General features: G+C 47.3%; 1 protein-coding gene across 1 annotated transcript in view; it reads right to left on the bottom strand.

The window, feature by feature from the left end:
• SPON1 (spondin 1) overlaps positions 1-26,731 on the bottom strand; it is a 243,708-nt gene that overhangs the window by 8,221 nt on the left and 208,756 nt on the right. Inside the window, exons 9-11 of the mRNA XM_083164316.1 lie at positions 19,196-19,336; positions 17,136-17,211; positions 11,548-11,730 (exon numbers count right to left, since the gene is read on the bottom strand). Of these exons, the coding sequence (XP_083020442.1) occupies positions 11,548-11,730; positions 17,136-17,211; positions 19,196-19,336 (400 nt within the window). The remainder of the gene's footprint in view (positions 1-11,547; positions 11,731-17,135; positions 17,212-19,195; positions 19,337-26,731) is intronic.

The raw sequence follows: 26,731 nt of genomic DNA, 5'->3' as shown, positions 1-26,731 counted from the left end.
TTGTGGAGAACGTCAAGCATCCACCAATCAGATCACTGACCGGTATTCACTGCTTAGCTGCAGGGTGGGAGCAGGTAGAACAAACTGCCTGGCTGCTCTGTTTGTGTGACCACCACCGCACCTGCTTGGAGGCCCCTGGAATTGTGGATTGCTGGGCAGATGTCCAATGTGCCTATATGTGGGGATACCTTAGCTTTCTTCACAATTTGATACATAACCCCAGTGGCGTAGAGAGGGTGGGTCCTGCATCCCCCTCCCCCATTGCAAGGAGCTGGGGAGTGGGGGGAGTGATAACAGGCTGCCGTCGCAGCACAGCCTCTCTCCCCAGCTCAGCACATGCTGCTCAGTGCCGTGTGCTGAGCGGGTGCTGGACGGGATCCCGACAGGGGTGCAAGCACAGTAAGCCCACAAGGGGCTTAGTTGCGCTCACCGTGCTGTCTGAGTCTGGCCAGTCAGGATCCTGACGTCCGGCTAATGTCTGTCGGGATCCCGACTGTCAGACCCCTGCACCACACAAGTGCTGAGCTGAGGAGAGAGACAGCGGCAGCCTGCCCTGCTTGCAGAAGGATGACAAGAAGTGCTTAAATGGAAACTATGCTCAGAGTAACGAAATGCCAACACTTGACATGGAGTGAATTAAACATCCACATCTGCGTGTCACACTGAGAGGCATGTGACTCGGAGAGCCAATAAGGACATAGGTCTGGCAGTGGTGACTGATTGATAATAGCAGGAAGGGGAGGAGATTTCCTCTTCTTCCTGCAGAATTCAGTGGAGAAAGTCGCAGTTTGGAGCTCTTGCTTTGTGAAGTATTTTTGCACCCAGCGCGCCCTGTACCCCGCTACTGTGCCAGGTATATCAGCTAGTGCCCCCTCATCACGGCCCAGATGGTCTGCCCGTCCACCCGCGCGCTTCGCGGAGGACGGTGGCCTGGATGCGTCTGATGCGCTCCCTGGTCTGCCCGCACGCGCTCACCCGCTGCTCCACGCCGACGTACCCGGGGGTCCTCTAGAGCTGGCGCAGGTTCTCCGCCCGCGTCGGCGGGTCGATCTGCCGCGCAGCCGGTTGCTGGGAGAGGCGCGGGTGTGCCGCGTGGCAGGGGTGCGTTATCCAGGGGCGCCGCGTCGGGCGCAGCTCGGGGCGGCAGGTCTGGGAGAGGTGCGAGGGGGTCCAGGACGGTGGCGGTGGGTGTCAGGAGAGCTGCGCGGGGTGGCGCTCAGCCTCAGGCTGCAGCGCAGTCCCCGTCCCCACCACACCAGCATGTCAGTTCCGGCTCTGACAGAGAGTCAGGCCGTAGTCGGGCGCATGCGGACGACGCGCGGGGGGATAGAGGAGAGTCAGCCAATAGATCAGGGTCACCGCGGCAGGTGTATGGGGGACGGCAGCGCAGTGACGGAGTTTCTCCTAGACGCAGGTCTGGTTATGTGCCCACTTATGCCCGGGCACCGGAGTCCATCGGGGGCTGGGGTTACCTGGGGGCGGCTAGGGACGATGGTGGGAGGCATGGGGCCCGGCGCCACAGGGGCCGCACTGGATCCTCTTCGGGGTCCGGGGCGGGTTCCAGGGTAAGGTCTCCTGCTCCGGCCTTTGATCCATCCGCACTCTCGGCAGCCTTGTCCTCAATGGCGGGTGCCCTGGCACCCCTGGCGGGTGGCCGGCTGGCGCGTACTGGGGGTCACGGTTCTGCACGGCGCAGGTCCTCCGGAGCCCTCACGGACCCCAGGCCTAGCCGCGGCGAGCAAGGAGGGATAGGGGACCTGCGGTTGGCAGGTCTGCTACACCCCTGAATTCCGCCGCAGGGCGTAGACGGCCTCATAGCGGGAGGCGCAGGGCTGCGGCTTCTCCACCGCCAGAGTATGACGATGGCGGGTTGCCCGCTGGGGAGCAGTACGGTTCCGGCTCAGGTTCGGATGATCCAGATGTCCGGGAAGAGGACGATGACACTTGGGCTGCTCAGCCGGAGTCGGCAGGTGAGGACTCTTCGGAGTACGGTTCAGGGTCCGATAGGGGGAGTTCCTCTTCAGGGGGCTCCCGAGATAGCCACTCTTCCACTTCCTCCTCCTCATCCGCTGGGGGGTCTGATGTAGGTAGCGCGGCGAAGGCTCGCAAGAGGGCGGCCAAATATGCTAAGAAGGAGGCTGGAAGGCGCGCTCGCCACGTTAAGCGCAGGAAGGTTTCCTCCCTGTCCCGGAGGGAAAGGAAGAGGCGGAATCAGCCCGGGGTGGTACACTGCGACTATACCGCAGTTTTGAGGGGGCTGAGGGAGAGTTGTAGGCGTAAGATCGAGAAAGGGGATTACGTGGATGTGTTCAGCCTGACCGAGGACACCAAGAAGGCCTTTAAGGCAGCCAAGGATAAGGGCGGCATAGGCTCTGATTCCTATAGGTCGTATGACAACTGGTTGGCAGGTTTCTGTGTTTTCGCGGCCTGCTATCTGCAAGATCGGCCGGATGAACACATTAACGTAATACGCTACATTCACATGATACATGAAATGCAGTGGAAGTACGGGGGTTATGCTTGGCGCACGTACGACGAGCAGTTCAGGCGTAAGCAGGATTGCTTGCATATCCTAGACCTGGGCTGTAAGGACGTTGAGGTTTGGATGGAGGTGGCTCGTGTACATTTGGACCCCATAGAGGCTGCGGCAGCCACTCCTCCCTCCACGTCGGCTTCCCTCCCGCAACAGCGGCCGGTGGCGGAGTCTTCTGCCGCCCGCCGCTTCCCTGGAGCGGGTAAGCCGGCTCCCCTGGGGGCCGCTAAGGGCAAGTGCTTTGCCTACAATAATTCCACCTGTCAGCTGGGTTCCCGGTGCAAGTACAAACATCTGTGCATCAATTGCTCGGGGAACCACCCTGCTGCCACCTGCTTTCGAGGGTCCCGCCCCGCCAGAGGGGCGGGCGCTGGCACTGCCCCCAAGCCTGCCGGAGGTGGGGGCGCTTGATAGGGCGGCTACGCCGGTGCGGGTGGAGGCCATGGCCGAATGGCTCCGCTCGTACCCGGACAGGGAAGCGGCTGCTTTCCTGCAGGATGGTTTTAGCATAGGTTTTCGACTTCCTGTGGTGGGGGAGGTGCAAGGGGGCGCTTTTAGAAATTTGCAATCTGCTAGAGTGCTGCCCTCCGTGTTGTGGGAGAAGGTGATGAAGGAGGTACAGCTTGGACGCATGGTTGGTCCCTTTGCCACGCCCCCTTTGGCGAACTTGGTCATATCGCCGGTGGGGGTGGTGCCGAAGAAGGTCCCTGGGAAATTCCGACTCATCCAACATCTCTCTTACCCAACGAGGCTCTCTGTTAATGACGCCATTCCTGCCGAGCGTTGCTCAGTGACTTATCAGTCGTTTGATGATGCTTTGGCGATGGTCCGGTCGTTTGGACGGGGGGCTCTCATGGCTAAGGTGGATGTGGAGTCGGCTTTCCGCTTGCTCCTGCTGCATCCCGATGCTTTTAGGTACATGGGCTTCCGCATAGGTGACGAATATTTCATCGAAAAGTGCTTGCCGATGGGGTGTTCAGTATCCTGTGCATTTTTTGAGAAGTACAGTACCTTTTTGCATTGGTGCGTGGAGCAGTCCTCGGGGGAGAGCGGGCTCGCTCACTACCTCGATGACTTCTTATGTGTCGGTCCGGCCAACTCTGACCGTTGTGTTCACCTGCTGTCCTCCTTGCGGTCCCTTTTCCACCAATTCGGGGTGCCTATTGCCGATGACAAGACTGAGGGCCCGGTTACTTGCTTGTCTTTTCTGGGGATCCAGATTGATACGGTAGAGGGTCTTTGCAGCTTGCCGGCCGACAAAGTTGCTAAGTTGCGTGAGGCAGTCGAGCTGTGTAGGTCAAGGAATAAGATCACCCTGCGACAGGCTCAATCGGTTTTGGGACAGATGAACTTCGCTTGCAAGGTTATCCCCATGGGGAGGTTGTTTTGCAGGAAGTTTGAGAGGGCCACTGCCGGGGTTAGCAAGCCTCACCACCTCATTCGCCTGTCCGCCGAGACTAGGCGTGACCTGGCCGTGTGGGCTTCCTTTTTAGAGGAGTTCAATGGGGTGCGCATCTGGCTGGCTCCCGCAGTGGCTAACAGTGAGCTGCAGCTGTTCACGGATGCTTCAGGTTCGGTGGGGTTTGGCTGTTTTCTGGCCGGTCACTGGTGCGCTGAGAAGTGGCCGGGTGACTGGTTTGAAAGGGGTCTCACTAAGGACCTGTTGTTGCTGGAGCTTTTTCCTATTATGGTTTCAATGGAAATCTGGGGCTCACGCTTGGCAAATAGAAGTTTAGTGTTCTGGTGCGACAACTTTAGTGCTGTGCATGTGATTAACCATCAGAAGGCCAGGTCCCTATTAGTCTTACGTCTGTTGGCGCAGCTTTCACTGCAGTGCTTGCGGCATAATATCCTGTTCAGGGCTCGCCACGTCCCTGGTGTTGAGAATGAAGTCGCCGATTCCCTCTCCCGTTTCCAATGGCAACATTTTCGGGAGCTTGTTCCTCAGGCTGATGATGTCGGGGTGCCCTGCCCCTCTTATGTTTGGCAGGTGATCGGGTCGGACTGGAGGGGTTAGCAGAATCTTCATTGGCCCCTGCCACCCTTAGGAACTATCGGGCGGCCTGGACAGAATGGGAAGCGTTCGCGGGAGGGGCAGCTCAGTCAGGTAGGCGTGGGCAGCGTCTTTTGCTGTCCTTTTTATGGTCATTGTATTGCATGGGTAGATCCAGGGCAGTGGCTGCGCGCTATTTGGCTGGGATAGCCTTTTTTGCTAAGCTCAAAGGTTTGCCCGACTGTACGAAGTGTTTCCTGGTGGTTAAAGCTATGAAGGGCTGGGCACGCTTGTCTCCGGTTAGCCCTGACTGTCGTAGGCCCATCGATGCGTCACTGCTCCCGTCTTTATTGAATGCAGTAGGTCATTGCGCGGACTCCGCTTTTGAGTCTCTTTTGTTTAGATTAGCCTTTTCTATGGCGTTTCATGGGGCTTTTAGGATTTCTGAGTTAGTTTCCCCAGGTAAATCCCGCGAGGCGGTGCTTTTAGTATCAGATATTCGTTTAGATGCGGGGGCGTTGTGGTTCAGAATTAGGCGGTCTAAAACTGACCAGTCAGCTAGAGGCAGGTGGTCTTCAGTGACACCAGTTGTCCCGGTTGCCATTTGCCCGGTGGCTTTAGCATCCCTGTATGCGGAGGTCAGGCCTGCCCTGGATGGCTCCTGGCTATTGCATTATAATGGGTCTCCATTGACGGTTTACCAGTTTCGATGGATGATGAGGCGCTGCCTCGAACGATTGGGCCTTTCACCGAGGGAGTTTGGTACTCATTCCTTTCGGATTGGGGCTGCTACCTCTGCCGCAGCTGCTGGCTGGCCAGTTAATGACATCAAGGCGTTAGGCAGGTGGCGCTCTGCGAGCTATAGGAAGTATATTAGGCCTCACCTCCTGCCCTGAAAGGTGCTTGTGCTTGTATGTCATGCCTATGCTTGTATGTTATGCCTGCCTGTGCCTGAATGCTCATTCTGTTCCCCTGCCCTATGTCCTTCCTACTCGGGGGCTATCTACGCTCTGCCATTAGGCCAGCGTCCGGAGTTTTTTCGCTTTTTGCCTGACCTGACGGACTGAATCTGGCCCTCTAATTTGGTTATAGTTAATTATAGTCCCTCAGCAGGTCCAGTCGTTTTCCTCCGGCCGAGTACACCCGTCATTCCTTTACCTTCCAATACCCTTACCTCCCTTGTTTGTCTCTTTCCCATTGTATCCCAGTATGGCTCCAATTGTGATTGGAGCATGTCTTATGGCACCTTAATTATTGTGCCTCAATTATGTATATATATACAAAATTTTCTTTTTCTTTTGGCAGATCCTCCTAATATGTAATAAGGCCTCACCGAGAATTCGATCTAATCCCCTCTTTTTTATATCTTCCTCAGGTCTGGGAACCGATAGGCAAAGGGTCTGGGTAGTCGGCCATTCCTTTGTATACTGGGCAGCTAGGTCAGTCTATGCAGGTGAAGGTCCAGCCTGTGCCTGCTCCCGGGTGGTTAGGTGGTTAGGTGTCCGGGGTATGTCTTGGAAGGACCTGCGGGCATTCCTGATGGTGAATGCCCGACGCTACGGGTTGCCTGAAGTTTTGGCTATACATCTGGGTGGCAATGACCTCGGGAAAATGTCCCAATTAGAGCTGCGGCACCTGATCTTAGATGATTTTGCTGCCATTAAATCAGCTTGGCCGTCTTGCACCATTGTTTGGTCCTATGTTATTCCTAGGCTTGCTTGGAGGGGTGCTAGGGACCCCAGGGCGATTGATGAAGCTCGGAAAAAGCTTAATGCGGCCGTTGCTCGTTGGGTGCTGGAGAATGGGGGGGCTGTAGTTCCTCATGCCATGATAAGATTTGGGCGTCAGCACCTATTTAGGCCGGATGGGGTTCACCTGGCGGGTGAGGGTTTGTTTCTTTTTCTGTAGGGTCTGCTAGGTGTGTTAGATTTAGTTGCCTAGATGGTGGCGGGGCGGGGGTATTTTATTCAAATCCCCCGCTTTGGCGGGAAAGAACGGCAGTTTTAATCAATTAGCTCACACCACAGGTTTTGTGGGCGTTTTTATGGCTTGTTTGCGGTGCACTCACCTCTCATTGGCTTAGGCCTTTTCGCTGTATCACCCGTGTCGGGGACAGCGTCCCCACCCGGCTGGGTGGGTAGTCAATGTGTGGGTAGAGTTGGATACCGCTTGTATTTTGAGTTAGGCCAGTTACGTCAGAATTGGGGTGGAGTTACATTTGGGGCCGTTCTTTCTTGGCCACCATTAATTAATTAATTAAATCAAATTAATTAAATCAAATCAATTCAAACAAATAAATTAGCTTAAAAGTTGCTATAAATAAATCAGTTAACAAATTCTGCCAAACCTATGTCTCAGAGTCTTTATTTCAGGTTTAGTTATGTTAAGTTTACATATGTTATGACATGCTTAAGGTACACATGAGATGTTGGGATGTTTAGAGTAACGAAATGCCAACACTTGACATGGAGTGAATTAAACATCCACATCTGCGTGTCACACTGAGAGGCATGTGACTCGGAGAGCCAATAAGGACATAGGTCTGGCAGTGGTGACTGATTGATAATAGCAGGAAGGGGAGGAGATTTCCTCTTCTTCCTGCAGAATTCCCCTCCCTCCCTTCCATGTTGCTTATCGAGGGTGGTGGGTGTTAATCGAGTTAGCTGATAGACGGGAAAGAACGGCAGTTTTAATCAAATAGCTCACACCACAGGTTTTGTGGGGGTTTTTATGGCTTGTTTGCGGTGCACTCACCTCTCATTGGCTTAGGCCTTTTCGCTGTATCACCCGTGTCGGGGACAGCGTCCCCACCCGGCTGGGTGGGTAGTCAATGTGTGGGTAGAGTTGGATACCGCTTGTATTTTGAGTTAGGCCAGTTACGTCAGAATTGGGGTGGAGTTACATTTGGGGCCGTTCTTTCTTGGCCACCATTAATTAATTAATTAAATCAAATTAATTAAATCAAATCAATTCAAACAAATAAATTAGCTTAAAAGTGGCTATAAATAAATCAGTTAACAAATTCTGCCAAACCTATGTCTCCGAGTCTTTATTTCAGGTTTAGTTATGTTAAGTTTACATATGTTATGACATGCTTAAGGTACACATGAGATGTTGGGATGTTTAGTGAATTTACTAACACTCCTTCCCCTTTCTCAGTTACAACCTTATTACCTGCATCCTCGCCTTCATTTCTTCAAATTCAATGTCACTGAAGTCATCCAACCAACTTGCAAAAATGTAAATGCTATTAATTTTCAAGAACTTTCCTCCTCTATGTAACAACAGCTTTCACCTATTTCTGCTTTCACTACTCCTGAGATGACTGTATCTCACCTGGACCAGACTCTTAAAATTGCTCTTGATGAAGTGGCTCCAGTTACCCACCACTCTAAATTAACAAGCAGGGCCGGTGCCACCACTAGGCAGCTTTGGGAATTTGCCTAGGGCACCGACCACTGGGGGGCGGTAGTTGGGAGCAGGGACCCCCCCACGATGGAGGTGAGTGGGTGTCCTCTCCTCTACCCCCCACCCCCCGAGCAACTCGGCGGCGGCTGCCGAATAGCCCCCCCCCCGCAGATGGACAGCTGGCGCAGGCTGACACCAGCTTCTACCCCTGTTGAGTGACGTAGCGGCATCACCCCCGCCGTGGCGCATCACACCGGGCAAACACCCCCCCTGTGGAGCGACCGACAACTACAAAAACTCTCACAGAAAGTTGAACGTAAATGGTGCAAATCTCGTAGTCCAGAGGACTTCCTCACATATAAGACTATCTACCAGTCCTATCGTAATGCCATGGACACTGCCAAACAAACATATTTCCAAACTCTCATCTCTGCTTATGCTTCTAACCCCAAACAACCCAATACATTTAAATTGCTTCTTAACCCTCCCTCACTCAAGCCACCAGCCACTGTTAGTGCACAAGATCTTGTCTCCAACTTCAGGGAGAAGATTGACAAGACTCAAGATTAATTGGTATGCTCCTCCTCAGGTCAATTTCCTACCTGAACCCACAGGCACATTCTTTTCTTTTGATCCCACAATTGAAGATGAAGTAATCAAAATTGTCTCTTCCTCCTTCTCTACTACCTCTCCTATTAATCCTATACCCTCACAAATAAGTAACACTCTGTCTCTTGTGCTCAGCCCAACCTTAACTAAAATCTGTAACATCTTATCTTTACTTCACTGTTCAAACATGCAGTGATTACTCCAATTCTGATCAAACACAATTCTTACCCAAACGGTTTCTCTAACTACTGTCCCATCTATCAGCTCCCATGCCCCTCGAAGCTACTTGAGACTTGCCTACACTCGCCTCACATACTTTCTTAACACGCACAATTTATTGGACCCACTTCAGTCAGGCTTTCGTTCCCAACACTCCACAGAGACAGAACTGACTAAATTAGTGAATAATCTGGTCACTGCTCAGTCTAAAGGCCACTATTCACTTCTAATTCTTCTTGTTCTCTCTGTTGCTTTTGACACTGTTGATCATTCCGTTCTCATACAAACACTACGATTCCTTCATCTTGAAGACATGACTCTTTCTTGATTCTCATCCTACCAATCTAACTGCTCATTCATTGTTCATTTCTCTCATTCCTCTACTTCAGCTGATAGAGTAGAGAAGAGGAAGTGGAATCAGAGAAACGAACACTGAAAGAGCGGCTAGATAAAGCACCTCCAACACCCACAGTGGCGTAACTATGAATTGGGCGCCCCCCCGCCGTTAATGGGGGGCGCCCCCCGCCCGCAGCCTTACCTGTCTTGCTGGTCCCGTCCCGGCTCCTTGCTGGCTTCATTCTTCTGCTAGTGAGACGGACCAACACAAAATGTCCGCCCCCATACAGCAGACAGTTTCAGAGAACTGTCTGCTATATGGGGCGGACATTTTATTGTGGTCCGTCTCACTAGCAGAAGAATGAAGCCAGCAAGGGAGCCGGGACGGGACCAGCAAGACAGGTAAGGCTGCGGGTAGCGGATTGGCGGGCGGCAGATGGGCGGCCGGGAGGGGGCTAACTATAGCACCACATCCCCCCGGCGCCCACACATGCACAGCGCCCCCCACGGCCGCGGGGGCTGCGGTGCTATAGTTACGCCTCTGAACACCCAGGTGTCACGTTATGATGTCACAGGTTTAGGGGAGGTGCCAGTATAAGGCAGAAAAGAGCCCTGTTCCGGCCCTGGAATTGATAATAGATACTCAATGTTGCATATACAGTGCAAAAGAGTGTAGGAAATATTCACAAAATAACAGACTTGCTCGCAACTCTGAATTGCATCTCTCAGCCTCATACTGTACAAATGAGGGCAAAGGAAAAGGGTGTGCTTGGCCATATCAACCAATTAAAATGTTGCCATCATGTTTGTCGTGAAGTTGGGGAATGAAAACAAAGATCTGATTAGCTGTTGCGAGCGACAGTTTGGTTCCAATTTAATGCACATTTAGAAACATAGAATTTGACGGCAGATAAGAACCATTTGGCCCATCTAGTCTGCCCCTTTTTATCCTTCAGGTAATCTCAACCCTTTTTGATCCTTATTGCTTTGTAAGGATATATATATGCCTATCCCAAGAATGTTTAAATTGTGCTACTGTCTTAGCCTCTACCACCTCTGATGGGAGGCTATTCCACTTATCCACTACCCTTTCTGTGAAGTAATTTTGGTACTTGTGTAATATCTGGGCTCCCGATTTTTTAATCGCATGCCTTAACTTAAGGCATGCGATGGGACCCGATTTTCGGGGTTTTAAAGACGTTCCTGTACAATTAAAAAATCGGTCGCATCGCATGCCATTATAATGGCATGCGGTGCGACGCGACCGACCCAATTTTGCCATTGGACCCAATGTTAAATTGTACCTCAGACCCGATTTTACATTGGATCCAATGTTAAATGCCCCCCAGACCCAATTTTTCATTGTATACCCACCCTCATGGTTAATTATTAGGTCAAATGCCCCCCCATTTTTAACGCCACCCCACGATCAACGGCAACCCAAAGCTTGGCGAGTGCAGCGGTACACGTCCTCCGACCTTTTCATACCCCCACTATCTACGTTGGAGTGGAGTTGATTTTATATAGTGTGGCGAGCGCAGCGAGCCACGTAGCCCGAAGCCTGGCGAGCGCCCCGCGAGGGTACGTGGAATAGGAGCCCGAAGCGTGGAGAGTGCAGCGAGCCCCGCGCGGGGACGCGGATTACTTAACATGTATTCCGCGTCCCCTCGCGGGGCTCGCTGCGCTCCCCACGCTTTGGGCTCGTATTCCGCGTCCCCTCGCGGGGCTCGCCACGCTTCGGGCTCGGACGCTTGCTGCACTCGCCACACTATATAAAGTCAACTCCACGCTGACGTGGATATTGAGGGTATGAAAAGGTCGGAGGATGCGTACCGCCACCCCTCGTGGGCTCGCAGCACTCGCCCCACTTCGGGTTGACGTTGATCGTGGCGTGGCGTTAACAGTGGGAGGGCATTTCACATAGTAATTACCCATCAGGGTGGGTATACAATTAAAAATGGGGTCTGTGGGGCATTTAACATTGGTTCCAATGTAAAAATCGGGTCGAATCGGTCGCATCGCAATGCGATTTGGTCACATGCGATGCGACCGATTTTTCGGACCCGATGTCAAAATTGGGCGCCCAGATATTACAGATATTACGGAAGTACCGTAATTTTTCTATAACATTTCCCCTGAACCTACCTCCCTCCAGTGTCAGTGCATGTCCTCGTGTTCTATTACTTCTTTTCCTGTGAAGAAAATTTCCCTCCTGTACTATGTTAAAACCCTTGATATATTTGAATATTTCTATCATGTCCCCCCTTTCCCTTCTCTGCTCCAAACTATACATGTTAGGATCTTTTAGTCTTTCCAGGTAAGTATTGTGATGTAGGCCATGCACCATTTTAGTTGCCCTTCTTTGTACATTTAATCAAACTACTTTTATAATGGGGAAAAGCAACACAATTAATGACATTAAACTATACAGGCTTTAATTCCAAGTTACCATCATCGCTGCACCCTGGCCCCATGCACGGCTCAAAGTCCTGGGTGTCCGGACAGGAAACGCTGAGGTCCAGCTGTGCTTTGAGCATGCGCTGCCTCATCCTTTTGCCTTTATCACAGGTGGCAGAGCTGCAAGCGGACCAAGGAGACCAGTTGGAATAGATGCAAGTTTCTGGGGTGTCATCTACAAAAGAATAACATGACGGTCAAATACATTTACCTAACATGCTGGTGACATATAGCAGGCACTTGGCAGTGTCAGAAGGTCACCTGTCTACAGTGCAGCCACAGGCATGACTACTGTTGGTGCAGCTGCTATGGAGCCAAAGCTTCTTCCTTCTCCCACAGCCCCCCCCCTGCACCCATAGGCTGCAGCGAAAGCCTACAAGCCCCAGCTGACAGACAGGACAGCCATGGAGGATATACCAGAGGGAGATGGGGTGCGGATGGGCTCTCAGTGGCAAGCAGTCTATTCACCTACTATGTCCCTACTTGGCCTGCTCACACATTAAGACCCATTGCGATACTGCAACTCAGTTCCCCATAAACTTTTATCATCCTGCACATTTCACTAGGAAGTGAATACAAGAGATACAACCTCTTTACTGTGGGTACGGGGTGGCCGCCCAAAAAATGGGGAGTCTCCCACAACTTGCAGGAGTGTAGGTAAGTATACCTATACTTATAGATCTAGACACCCTAGCAAAGAATGTCTTATTCTGCTCTCTTAGGAATATTCATCAAAGCTCATGTCTTTAAAATTTTATAGGGTGTGCGATGCCATGACATTAGGTATCCAATAATATGATTGTATGTCCCCAAAATAGGTTTAACGCACCCCCCCACTATCCGCGCCACCCCGAAGCATGGTGAGCGACGGCGGAACGCGTCCTCCGACTTTTTCATTACCCCACTATCCACACGGCATGGAGTTGATTTTATATATTGTGGCGAGCCCCACGAGGGGACACGGAATACATGTGAAGTAATCCGCCTCCGCTTGCCACGCTTCGGGCTTGGGCACACTATATAATATTAACTCCACGCCGACGTGGATAGTGGGGGAATGAAAAGGTCAGAGGATGCGTACCGCTGCAACTCGCCACGCTTCGGGCTGGCGTGGACAGTGGTGGGGGGTGCGTTAAACCTATTTTTGGGACATACAATCATATTATTGTATACCTAATGTCATGCCATCGTACACCCTATAAAATCGCATGCGATTTTGCGGGACATGCGATGCGATGCGATATAGTGGGGTACAATGAGCATAGAAAAAAGTACATTAAGAAATCGCATTGCATGCCGTTATAATGGCCCATGCGATGCGATGCGATTTCCCTACGGTGCCGTACGTAGGAGATCTGGGCGCCGTGCTAGGAAACAAGTACCAATTTTTGTTTAACTTAATTGATTGTAATATAGATAACTGTACCTCAAAGTAATAAAGATAATTCTACCTAGTTTGTATTTTGGCATATTCTCTACTGTTTGTATTACACTGTTTATATACTTATTGAAACGTTTTCTTTTTTGAAAATAAAGATAACAAAAATCCCAGAACACTCACTATGGGTCATTGCCATTTTGGTACATAAACCACTCATGAGAATTGGTAGCACCAAAGAAAGATTATCCATGGATGGAGCTACAGTTCCAGGACTCCACATAGAAATAGGGCCATATCCATGATATTGTGATAACTACCAGCTGCCCCCACAGTTGTCCATAAATCATAGATATTAAAATGTAATTTCGATTTTCCCCACACATTATGCAAATCATCAACATTTACATATTGAAGGAGACATTGTGGCTTATGGGGGGTGTGTCTTAAAGGTATTCCACAATGGAATAGCAAGGTAACAGAAGCAATGATACGTACAAACTATCTCTTGGCCTTTGGTATTAGAGTTGGTGACCGTCTCCACCCCTAGCAGTCTGTGCTGTCAGGTTTAGGATTGTCCACGCTGTGCCCTGTTCACAAATGGTCTGAACATGATATTAACCCAACGCAGCAGCAGAATGCATAAGATGCTACAGGGCTATACAGTATATGGCAGACTTCTAAATAACTTCTGTCTATGCCCCTCGTGCATTTATAGCCACATCTTTCACTCTTACTGTCATACTAAAGAACGGGTAATGGATCAGACAGGAAGGCATAGTCAGTGCATCTGTTCCACAACTACACAAGCTAGATGGACAGGCCAAAGTATTGCTGATCCATTTGCATAAGCTCCAATTGCAAATGGAATTGAGGGTAAAATGTGCCTTTTTGCAGATGACACAAAGGTATGCAACAGGGTAGACACACCAGGAGGGGTAAAACAAATGATTGAGGATCTAGGCAGATTAGAGAAATGGTCAAGAGAATGGCAACTACAGTTTAATGCCAAAAAATGCAAAATCATGCACTTGGGTCTCAGAAATCCAAAGACTCAATATAGTATAAATGGCACTATAATGGAAACTACTGAGGAAGAGAGGGATCTAGGTGTCACTATTTCAGGGGACTTAAAAGCAGGTAGGCAATGTAACAAAGCAATGAAGAAGGCAAGTCAGATGCTTGGTTGCATAGGGAGAGGTATCAGCAGTAGAAAGAAAGAAGTAATAATGCCACTGTATAGGTCATTGGTACGACCTCACCTAGAGTATTGTGTTCAGTTCTGGAGGCCATATCTCCAGAAGGATATAAATACATTAGAGACTGTACAAAGAAGGGCAACTAAAATGGTGCATGGCCTAAATCACAAAACGTACCAGGAAAGACTAAAAGATCTTAATATGTATACTTTAGAGCAGAGAAGAGAAAGGGGGGACATAAAAGAAACTTTCAAATATATCAAGGGCTTTAACAAGGTACAGGTGGGAGACATTAGTCACAGGAAGAGGAGCAGCAGAACACGAGGACATGCACTGACACTAGGGGGAGGAAGGTACAGGTGGGAGACATTCTTCACAGGAAGAGGAGCAGCAGAACACGAGGACATGCACTGAAACTAGAGGGAGGAAGATTCAGGGGAAATGTGAGGAAGAATTTTTTCACAGAAAGAGTAGTAGATAAGTGGAATAGCCTCCCATCAGAGGTGGTAGAGGCAAATAAAGTAGTACAATTTAAACATACTTGGGATAAGCATATTGATATCCTTACAAAAAAATAAGGATCAAATATGGTTTGAGGTAACATGTTTAAAAAAAGGGGCAGACTAGATGGGCCAAGTGGTTTTTATCTGCCGTCAAATTCTGTTTCTATGTTTAATCTCAACCATGTATGTTCATACATCTGCCAGGCAAAGTGCATGTTCAAAGTGGATGGGATCGTCAGCGGGGGCGAAGATGTGACGTTTGTTTGTTGGACCCAGGCGTGTTCGGACTGCTGTCAGGGAGGTTGCATGACATCACACACAGCCGATGTGACCAGCAAAAGGCGGTGCATTGCCTGCCTTGCAAGGGGGCTACTTTTACTGCTGCGACCACATCGATTTTGACTTCTGTGATGCGTTCGCAGTCTTCTTGTGATCTATTGCAGGCAGGGACATTGCACGCCTTGTCTTGTGCTGCGAGAGACAGACGTTGCAGATTTGCTTTTTAAGCAAAACTGCAACTTCTGCTGAACCGAGCGCTATATTAACCATACATCCACCAAGCATATGCTTTGTCAGCACAGACTTTTTATGGCCATTTCTTTCATGTGTCACTTATTCTTTACAAAAGCAATTTGTTCCCATTGAAATAACAGCATGTTGGATATTTGAAAAAGAGGCATAAACAAAAAACTATTTAGGGTGCACGCACTTCCAATCCACGGCGAAGAGGCACTGCTGTTATCCCTGCGCTGGTTAATAAATGTAAACGCTGGAATGTCCAATGGGCAGGAAATAAAGACACAGTGAATATATTGAGGTAATTTGAGTCAGCGGCAGACAGGGAAGTGAAATACTCAGTGAAGGCAGCACAATGCTCTCTGATAAATCACTGCAAAATCCCCAAAAAGCGAAAATCCATCAAGTGCCATTTTCCTGGCTTGTGTGTGCCCTGCTGAGCTTGATAAATGAACCCTTTAATCATACATCTTGCAGATCTTTCCAGGACCACTTGAGGGCACTGACTGACAAATAAAGAACTCATTTTTTTCTTTCCTCGTTTGCGGCGGTGGCGGCGCGGGTGAGTGATTGCGAGGAAAAACGCCAGCATGATTTTAGGACAAACAAAGATTTTTTTTTTTTTTGCATAATCGCAATCAATTCTTGTCATGGGCTTACTCCATAACCAGGCCCTCCACAGACTTACTTTATTTTAACTGTTTGAGATATGTTGTTGCTGGTAGGTCCTGATCGCAATGTTTGTATTTATTTTGTAAACTGATGGCCATCGACCATCGATGATTTGAAACCATCGATTGTTTATGGCCGATGTTGAATACTTTTGCCATCGATGTGGAGAACCAGATGGTTTCCCTACATCGATGGCACAAGAGAAGCAATGTTTCTTTTATTTCTAGGTGCCGGGACACGGAGCATAGCTCCGCCCCCAGGACCCAGAATCTGATTGTGAGTCAATCAAAGATAATGGATGACCATTGATAGCTAAAACTATCGATGGTTATCCATCACATAGTTTATGACTATCAATGGCTGGTTGCCATTTTGACTGCAACTATCATCACAATGACTGCAACGATCGCCATTCCTTGTACGGGCCACGAAGACAGATTCAATGTTTCTCTCTATAAGAATAATATATTATAAACAATGTGTAAAGAACTTATGTTGGAAGATGTGACAGAAATGGAGGTGACCGTGTTTAAAATATTTTACTATGGGAACGGGGGTTTTGGTTGATAGATCTACAAAGTCTAGATCAGGCATGGCCAAGCTATGACCCTCCAGCTGTTGTGAAACTAAACTACACATCCCAGCATGCCTTGCCACAGTTTTAGCATTCCCCAATAGCAAAACTGTGGCAAAGCATGATGGGAATTGTAGTTTCACAGAGTGTGGCCAAGCCTGGTCAAGATAGGCAGTCGATAGGTCTACACAAAGAGGTCAGCATGCAATAGGGGGACAGGGTCAATATGTCAGTAGAGTCAAAAGGTCGTTGACAGGTTCAAAAGGTCGACTCATTTAGTAAAATAAACCCCGCCTATCTAATAATCCACACATGGGGATGGAGCATGGACTGTTGGGGATCAGAGCGCTATGGCAGTATTCTCTGCCTGTCCCCCAGCCTGTATCCAGACAGTGAATCACTGTCAACTTGCTGATTGGTGGATCGCTGGTGCTATCCACCAATCAGAGCACTGACAGCTATTCACTGTATGAAAGCATATGATGAGATGGCACAGGACCACAGTAGGGGCATGTTCTGATTTTCAGTTACCCCCATCCAGGACTTGGCGACACCCCCCACCCCCTCCCCCTCATCCCATAATCCACCATGATGAGAAAAAAGGTATTTGAAGTACATTGTGTGTTTTATTTCGTTGTTGCCATTTATGGCCCTTTTTAATACTATATCAGCACAATTGTGGGAGTTCTTCACCAAAAGTTGGGATTACTCCTTATTTCCGCTGTCCTAAGATCTTACCTTCGTCTTTCTCTTCTGTAACAAGATCAGCCACTATGTCATCCACGTTGTCGGGTACGATATTGCATTGCTCTCCCTGTAAGACAGAACATATAATTAATGAGCAGAAACGAGTGAGCTGCTGGTCTAATTAATAGTTACTAATGAGAGCTGGATTTTTTTAGTGCGATACAGTAAAGCAATATTCTTATACATTAATCAAACAGCGCTACTGTATCTCAGGCCAGAGAGTTACCACCTGAGTTCCCGCTGTCTGCCTTGGCTGAGTAATGAGTCATTTTATATTTTGGAACTATTTGACCACACGTAATATCATAATGTGTTACATCCAGTGACTAGGAACTCAGTAAGGATGTACAGACAGAATTACACCTTCCACACGGCGACTTGACTGCAAATTTTAAGTCCCACCTTGTTGCCTTTCTGCTGGCAAACATTGTCGTCAGACTGATTCTACACAGGAGCCGATACGGCCCGGTCCCCAATGGTAGGGGATTGCAAACCCCCACATCAAGCACCTTTTGAAAGTTTCATTTGCGGGCCTTCTAACGGCCTGATTAACAGACAGGGGGCATTCCCGTGGTGGACACCCGGCATTTCATGGCAGTGGCATAACTTCGTCCTAGTTCCCCGGAGGCAAGATAAATATTGGTGCCCCCCAAATAGCTCAATCAGTAAGGTGTCTGTCTTCAGTAAGACAGGTCATGGGTTCTAATACAGGGTGTGACACTTGCAAAAATGGGGTGGAGTCAGCCACAGAAGTGATCTCGACAGCTTTCAATTAACTGATACAAACTTGCAGGGGAGGAGAGGTGCCCACTTGGGAGCCGGAGCCCTGCAGCAGAGGACTACTTTGCCTCCCAGAGTTACGCCTCTATTTCATGGGAAAATGCAGGCATGCCAAGGGCTGCTCAGGGTGGGCGGATGATGTCACATGACGTCAGCGCCTGCCTTCAATTCGCAGAAGACCGGGCATCTTAAAAGTGAGCCACACTTTTATCTGTGAACGGACAAAAAATCATCCGATGGTGAGCAACCATCAAATTACTTATCCTCTGTGCGAGCGCATGCAGCTGATGTGTAATTCGGGTGGTAGGGTGGGCATGTGTTCTTTGGTTAACCTGCTCGCTAGGCAGCGAATATATGCAGGTATGAATCGGGCCCAGTAAGGCTTTATATGTCCTGTACAGAATACAGGACAAATGCACAGGGGACCCCACTATTCACAAAGAGCCCATAAGGGCTCAGGCTATGGGAGGGATGCATCTCTAAACCAAAGATGCAGTAAAATGTCAGAGTATGTCATTTTTTATGGAGGTTTGCCCGCATTTCTCATATGTACAGATGTAGCCATGCTCATCGTCGCCAAAACAATCGCCACGTCTGACTTCCATCCCATTTGGATGACGCAATCCCATGACGCGTGCATCTGATTCACTCTCTCGGGCTCATAGAAACATATTGAGCAGTTTATATCGTAGCTTGGCGAGTCCATTCAAACTTGGCGTAACAAACAGGCACAAGCGGCCGGATCGTCTGTACCAATCTCCGTAATTCAATACATCTGATGCAATTTGATGGCATTGTCTACCAGGCTTGGACCTATAGAAGCCTATGGGGTTATTTTGGTCATAGACCCGGAAGTCCTATCTTCACTAAGGACCATTTTTATTAGAAGCATGTTCATGCCCAGACCCAAACATTGACAGAGGGTGTGAATTCGGACCTGCTGTGAGGAAATCTGAATCGGGCCCCCAATCTTTTAAGTCCCAAATCTTTTAAGTCCCAACCTGCTGAATTCCCGACCTACCAACTGGATACCACAGAATTTAATGGTAGGTCGCCATCCTAATTTGGGAATCAAAATGTGCAAATTGATGTTTACAATTTAATTGCAAAAACAATTAACTTTTATTACCATTTTTGTTTTCATTTAATTATTCATACACTTATAAGCCAGTAAACCAGTAAAAGGAAATAATGAACCGCTTTATAGGGTAGCATACATGCCCTTGTCAGGTTGGATTTGCCGTGTCATTGGACAAAGTCATAGTACTTACTTTTCGGGCAATTCTTTCAATAACAACTCTAGCAACCGGAATAATGGGACCACCTTCTGGGTCATAGAATGGGCTCTGCGGGTGGTCCAGACTGGTCAGCGGCCTGATTTTTTCTTGTGGTGTTGTAGGTTTGTTGGGTGACTAGACACAAATGAAATCATGACACAGCGTCAGTTACAGCCTTGTGCCTTGTACACAGTTTTATAGGAAGAAACCTCCCGTTGTCAAAAGAAAAAAGCCCAACATCTTCTAAAACAAAACCAGCCATCGTACCCATCCATCTGAACTAGGAGACTGCAACCAGATCAAATAGCAAACATTAACCCTTTGAGTTCCAAGTGAATTTGGCAAAATAGGTGTGAAAATTGCCAAGCAAACAATTTTATTCATCATAATGACCTGTAATGTTTACCTTATATGGGAAATATATTTTTTTAACATAACATTTTACATTTGAATTTATATAACAAATGTGAGTGATGCTGGCATTTTCAGTGGACATTTCGAACATCTCTCAAAGAGATGTTGGCACTCAAAAGTTAGGTTAGTTACTGAGGTTGGGTTGACAGGGCTGGTGTAAGGCTTTCTGGCACCTAGGCAAAACTAAAATCTACGGCCCCCCAGGCTCCACACTGCCACCAATACCCACTTTCTAGATGGCATCTTAGAGGTTCCACAGCCACCACCTTCATTAAGTGCAACAATGTTTTCCCCATAGACGTCCTTAATTTAGTTATAGGCAGTCTCGGTGGCGCCCCCCAGATTCTGGGGCCTCTAGGAAATCCCTGCATAAAACAGCATAATAGTAGATAATCAATGTTATTCCCTTCATCTGTCAGTGGTTTAGGGGGTCATTCTGAATTATTCAGACGGAGAGGAATTCGGGCCTGTTCCGATGTAAGGGGATGTGGCGAGTTCGCAGAGGGGAGGGGAGGGATGGGGGTGGTGGTGGCACTGGGCCATAGGAAAGCCCGGCGTTTCAGGGGGTCCCCATGAAGACAGGGTGGGCGGCTGACGTCATAACTTTGACTTATATTTGCGAAAGCAATGCGACGGCATGCGATGGGATGTGTCTTTGTTCTACATCACTTTGCATGGTTGCGAGGGGAAATGGTGGTGGTGGTGGGGGGGGGATTCCTATGGGCAGGATGGCGGGCTTTCTGGCGTTCAGGAAACTGCAATCTCTGCAGTTTACGGAGCCAAACAGAATCAGGCCCTTAATGTTATTGTCGACTGACGTATTCTCCTTATAAACCACAAACAATTGTGTATCACCAAATTAAATTTTTGGTCTTTGAAAAATGAAAACAATAGCTTGCTTTATATATTTTTGTTGGAAAATGGAATTTGCAAATGTTAATCCGACATGGTTAATAATCGCATGCCAAATAGATTTCCGAATGTAAAAATGTTTGTAGACATTGATGGAACCCAGTTCTCCAAACAAATGCGTTAACTGCGGAACTGTAATGACGGAAGTGCCCATCAGGTGGCAGTAAAGTCCCATGTTGACTTCCCCACGTAACGCCTAACAATCTCTGAAAACAGAAATAGGATAAAACTGCAGATCTGTAAAAGACATTAGGAGATAATCCCTGAACACACATATAGTCATAAGTCCTTAGCAAGTTCTGTATCACTATCTTACTGTGTACTGTAGAAGTGTGATTTGGACCAAAACCAAGCCAATAAGTCACAACTTAAAACATAAATCCTGGGCGCTACAGCAGGCAGTTGAGTGTCCCTTGCTGATCGTATACAATCATTGTAATGGGAAAAGACAATAACACAATCTCTTATTGCTGGTGTTTAGGCGTGAGCTATATATACACAGGGGCCTGTTTTAAGGCTGACTCCTGAGAACGAGTTCATCTCAGGAAAAGCGTTTTCTGCGAGAAAAAATACAAAGTGTCTGGTTGATATTGTGCATTGATTTTAATTTGTAATCCTCGCTTTTACATAGAGCAGAAAATCAATGGGGTATTCTCAATTTATGTAGTGTTTTACGCAGTGCCCTCAATTCGCACAAGCCAAATGAAAACCGTTACCGGTGAGGAGGCTATCCGCTGTTCTCCTGCAATTTCCTAGTGTTCAGCTTTCAATATATATTTCAGTTATTTTCGATATTACGCTCGCTAATTCTCTTTTTGCTTAGAATGGTTCCTCTATAGAACTATATAACTGAAAGTTACTGAGCAGGTAGGGGATGAGGGGGTGGGCGAGAGAAAACCGTATGCAATCAGATTTTAATTGGGCTGAGAGCATAAACGCAGTAGAGCTGTCAGAAGCTAATCTCTGGTCTATTCTCCAACCTCCCTTGTTAAATCTATTCTTTTACAGAACCTGGAAATACTGAGTGACAGGTAGAGAAGGCTGCTGTAAAATATGGGTTCTCATAAAAGATGACAGAGAAGAGAAAATGCATTGAGTAATGTAAAACTTTCTTAAGTGAACAAGAGTATTTACCCAAAGAACCAATCTTTGTAGCTATTATTTAGCAAGTACAGTCTACGATCAGATAGGTAGAAAGCTGTTTGTTTGTTATGAAAAACTTCTGCTGTCTTCTGTAGAAGGTCCGATACTGTACATCTTGCTAACAGACACCATCAGGCACACCCGTCGCACATCATACAATACCACCGGTAGATCATAGTTGGCAACTTACCGGCTGCTCTCTCCAGGGGGAGAGCAGCTAGGCTGGCTTAGCAGGGGTGTGATGCATCACAGGGGGCAGGAGGAGGTGTGACAATACAAAGGAGCCAGTATGGGGGCGTGGTGGCTGTAATTGCATTGCAATTGTTAGCCACGTCCACGCTATACAATGCTGGGATTAAAGTAATTATAGATTGTAAACTTGCGAGCAGGGCCCTCATACCTTTGATTGTCTGTAAATACCCAGTTTGTATTATCACTGGCTCCTATTGTAAAGAAACTGTTAATAAATATTAATAAATTATAAAGCAGGGGATGTGGCTATGCTGATGAAATTTGTCAAATAATTCCCTCACCGGCTACCCAAACTGCCCATTTTACACACTATGTCAGTGGACGGGGCAGGGTGCAACTGAAATCGGAAGATGAGATAAAACTTCCAGGGGTTGGGTTAGGGGCTGGGAGGGATGGAGGGGGCACTTGATTTTCTGGAGCCTCCTGGCCATTCCAGAAGTGTAGGCAAGAAAGGGCTAGGCTTAAAGGACAACTATTATCAAGTTGAATAAATCAATAGCACTACTACAGTATATAGCAATAAACATTTTTTTTTTAATAGTGACCATACTTGCCTTCTCTCCTGGAATGGAGGACGCATCTTTTTTAGAAGAGTCCCACAGATTTCCGGAAGTGTAGGTCACCCTCACGCAACCCGCCCACTGCCCACTCCCTAGTGAAATAGGTGGGATAGGGGCTTCTTGACCAAAACTGACGAATCCTGCCCCACACAGTGATCAGCTGCAACTCCCCTGTGGAATCTCTACACAGACGTGGAATGGGGGCGGTGTGGGAGGTGTCTTGAAACTTGCAATAATAATTTGACTATTAATCTTAGTAAGTTTACCCCAAACATGGCTGGCAGAAGTGGGTTTTATACAAAAGTATACATTGTAAACCTTATAGAGGAATAAATAAGTCTTCCTCACTTATTGTAGCTATTGGTGAATGATATGAACGCCTTGCTGATTCCAGACTCTGCTTTTTCACAAACAGCCTGATTTCAGGTTAAGATGTCTGTTCACATTTACAAAAAAAAGTAGATTCACTGTTTCAATCAATAGCTCTTTGAAATTCAAAGTAATTGAGAGAGCTCAGCATTCCCAGTCAAAAAAATGAAGGTATATACATTATTTAGTTGTAACAGATATATACAGAACTTACAGAACTTATATTAATTTTTGCCGGCCAAAAATTGTGTTAACAAAATGAGGAGTTTTGTCCGCAGCTGCGTTGCGATTATGATTGACGGTAAGAGGAAACCACTTATACAGTAAGATCTTCAAGCAGAAGATGTATTTCCGTAGGTAACATGATACTGCCTTCTACAACCTGATGTACATTTGGGATGTCTATATAAGGAACCAGATGCAATGCCTGCTATTGCCCCCCCCCCCCTTCTCTCTCTCAATATTTCTACTCTCTCTCCACCACTCGCTCTTCCCTAGACACTTTGTCGTTATCTCTTTCCTTTCTCCCATCATTTCTCTTTTCCCCACCCTAGTACTTTGTTTCCCACCTCAACTCCCTCTCTTGCTGTCCCTCTTTATCACCACCCCACTACTCTTCCCTGTGTATCTTTGAAACTGGTGGGAGGGGCCAATGTTCAGACCAATTGTTATATTCCAATGTGATGACATCATTTTTTATCACCGGTTGATATTATTATATAGATAAGGTCCCACCCAATGTAGCTTATGGGAATATTATTAGCCGAAGAATTCAATATAGCCTTATAAATAAATGCCTCCTTGGCCATCTACAGTAACTTACAATAGAACCGGTATAGGCAACACGGGCATATCTACGGAAGTTGCATGGTACAATTGGTCAGGGTGAAAGACAAGTTGGATATATGACTTTCCGATTATCTGGTTGGAGCAACAGGTTATTTGATGGACCTGATGTGATAATATTGCTGTATTACTTGCATCACCATCCAGCGTTGGCATCCAGCTGGTACTAGGGCAAGTTGTTACAGCTTGGAGAGGCAGAGGAACTAATGTGGGCTTGAAGTGGTTGAAAGCCACCGATTCCTACCTCCCAATTGTTCCTACAGTATTTACTATGTTATAGGCATCAAAGGTGAGCAGTGTTGGTAAGGACCTAGAGTGGGCGGGGACTGGGAGAAGTCATTGGATTTATCGTGTCATTTTATTAGTCCACAGGTTCTCAAAGTCGGTCCTCAGGACCCCACACAGTGCATGTTTAGCAGGTTACCTCACAGAATCAAGTGAAATAATTAGCTCCACCTGTGGATCTTTTAAAATGTGCCAGTCAGTTATGAGTGCACCCGTCAGGTGACCTGGAAAACGTGAACTGTGCGGGGTCCTGAGGACCGAGTTTGAGAACCACTGTATTAGCCCATTGTTTTCTATGTACAGATGAAGCAGCATGTATTGCCGAGGAAGGCATACCATTGCAGATAATGGTGGTTTTTGGGAAAGTAAGTCGTGTCCAAAGGTCACCTGTTATACCTTATTACAGGGGTTCCCAATCATTTTTTAATCACGGCACTCTAGAGTATAAGAATTTTTTTTTTGCGGCACCCCTAGGACAAAATTATTTTAATTAGATTGGATGTATATGCGATTCTTAGGGTCAGTTATAGGGAAAAGGGCAGGATTTGCTTCTGTTTGTACACATTTTATGATTGGCAGCCACCAGCACTGGTTTTGCTTATAAATAATTAACCATTAATAATTTGAGTTGGTCCTGGACTACCAATCCAGGGCACCCCTGCATGTGTCCCGAGGCACCCCAGGGAGCCACGGCGCACAGTTTGGGAACCCCTGCCTTATTATATATTGATCTCGGATTTATTATAAGTGGTATTTTTATAATAGCAGTCTACTCTATAGAAATGAATGACAAATACACCAATTTTTTTACAGATTTCCTTTAGTAAATTTCCCCCATAGTGTCTGGAAGCACACTGTGAATCTGGGGGATGCGGTCATTTGGTCTACTGCATTATGGTAGAAAGTCATTAGGTCGAATCCATTAGGTCGACATGCTAAAAGGTCGACATGACTCTAGGTCGACATGATTCTAGTTCGAAAGGTCATTAGTTCGACAGGTCATTAGTTCGACAAGGTCATTAGTTCGACATTGTCTATGTCGACATTCACAAGGTCGACATGGAGTTTTTCACTGTTTTTTGAGCCAACATGTGCCGACAGGCGGTATTTCATGCCCTACCATCCACTAGGGCGTGGTGGGAGAATAAAATAGTGTGCCGAGCGTAGCGAGGCACCGTGCCCGACGCATAGCGAGCGCAGCGAGCGATGCGAGGGGATGCAGTGCACTTTAAACTGTGTCCATGTCGACTGTGTTGACATTCAGGTAAAAAAAACCCATGTCGACCTTGTGAATGTCGACATAGACAATGTCGAACTAATGACCTTGTCGAAATAATGACCTGTCGAACTAATGACCTTTCGACCTAGAATCATGTCGACCTTTTCCCATGTCGACCTAGAATCATGTCGACCTTTAGCATGTCGACCTAATGGATTCGACCTAATGACTTTCTACCATAATGCAATAGACCAAATGATCCCAACCCGAATCTGGACATCCTGAATCAATCCTTTCATGTTAATGCTAATGCTGCCGCAATCATCACATAAGTATTCCAGGATCCCATCTTTGCGCTGTCTGACAAGCTATTTACTAATGAATCAGGATTCGGTGCTGGCCTCCCATCTAGAAAGCCCTTGAGTTTAACTAAATACACTCGTAATAGATGCATTTGTATCTGCTTGAGATGACCTAGATCTGTTCCTTTGGTTACACGCTGAGCGGTGGCTGCTGCGCTGATATAAGAGACCAGTATTGAATCAAAAGCAGCCAGCCTTAAATCAAAGGCGTGTGCAGGGCACCTCGTAGTAACCTGCACACAGGTAAGTGTCTCCTAAGGTACGTCGCCCATCATGAGAAATCTTCATTTACAGAATTAGGGGCAGATGTAGGAAGCCTTGGAGAGTGATAACATGAAGAGAGATAAACTACTGCATCAAGGGTTGTATCGTTTGTTTAATTTAGGGGACAAAGACTGATCTATCACAATAAGCAAAAAAGGCTGATGTGATCATCCTGGTAACATACGATTTCTAGAAACATAGAATTTAGATAAGAACCACTTGGCCCATCTAGTCTGCCCCTTTTTAAACATGTTACCTCAAACCATACAGTATCTGATGCTTATTTCTTTTGTAAGGATATCAATATACTGTACCTACCCCAAGCATGTTTAACTTGTACTACTGTATTTGCGATTACCACCTCTGATGGTAGGCTATTCCACTTATCTACTACCCTTTTTGTAAAGTAATTCTTCCTCAGATTTCCCATGAATCTTCCTCCCTCTAGTGTCAGTGCATGTCCTCGTGTTCTGTTGCTCCTCTTCCTGTGAAGAATGTCTCCCACCTGTACCTTGTTAAAGCCCTTTATATATTTGAAAGTTTCTATCACGTCCCTCCTTTCCCTTCTCTGCTCTAAACTATACATATTAAGATCTTTAAGTCTATCCTGGTAAGTTTTGCATAGTTGCCTACCCTCCTGCATTCTGCAGGAGACTCCCTGACATAGCAGCAATCTCCCTCTCTCCCTCATTAGTCTAGCAATCTCCCTCATGTCACCTAGCCCACATTACACTGTTACATCATAGTTACCTCCCCTCCAACATTCTGCAGGAGACTACCTGACATCGCAGCAATCTCCCTCTCTCCCTCATTAGTCTAGCAATCTCCCTCATGTCACCTAGCCCACATTACACTGTTACATTTTTGGGGAAAAGAGGAATGAGAGATCGATACATTTACATTG

The sequence above is a fragment of the Crinia signifera genome, chromosome 11, assembly GCF_055691185.1.
Source record: "Crinia signifera chromosome 11, ASM5569118v1, whole genome shotgun sequence".
Classification (NCBI taxonomy): domain Eukaryota; kingdom Metazoa; phylum Chordata; class Amphibia; order Anura; family Myobatrachidae; genus Crinia; species Crinia signifera.
The sequence above is the reverse complement of the archived record's forward strand: the minus strand, read 5'-3'. Positions and strand labels throughout refer to the sequence as shown.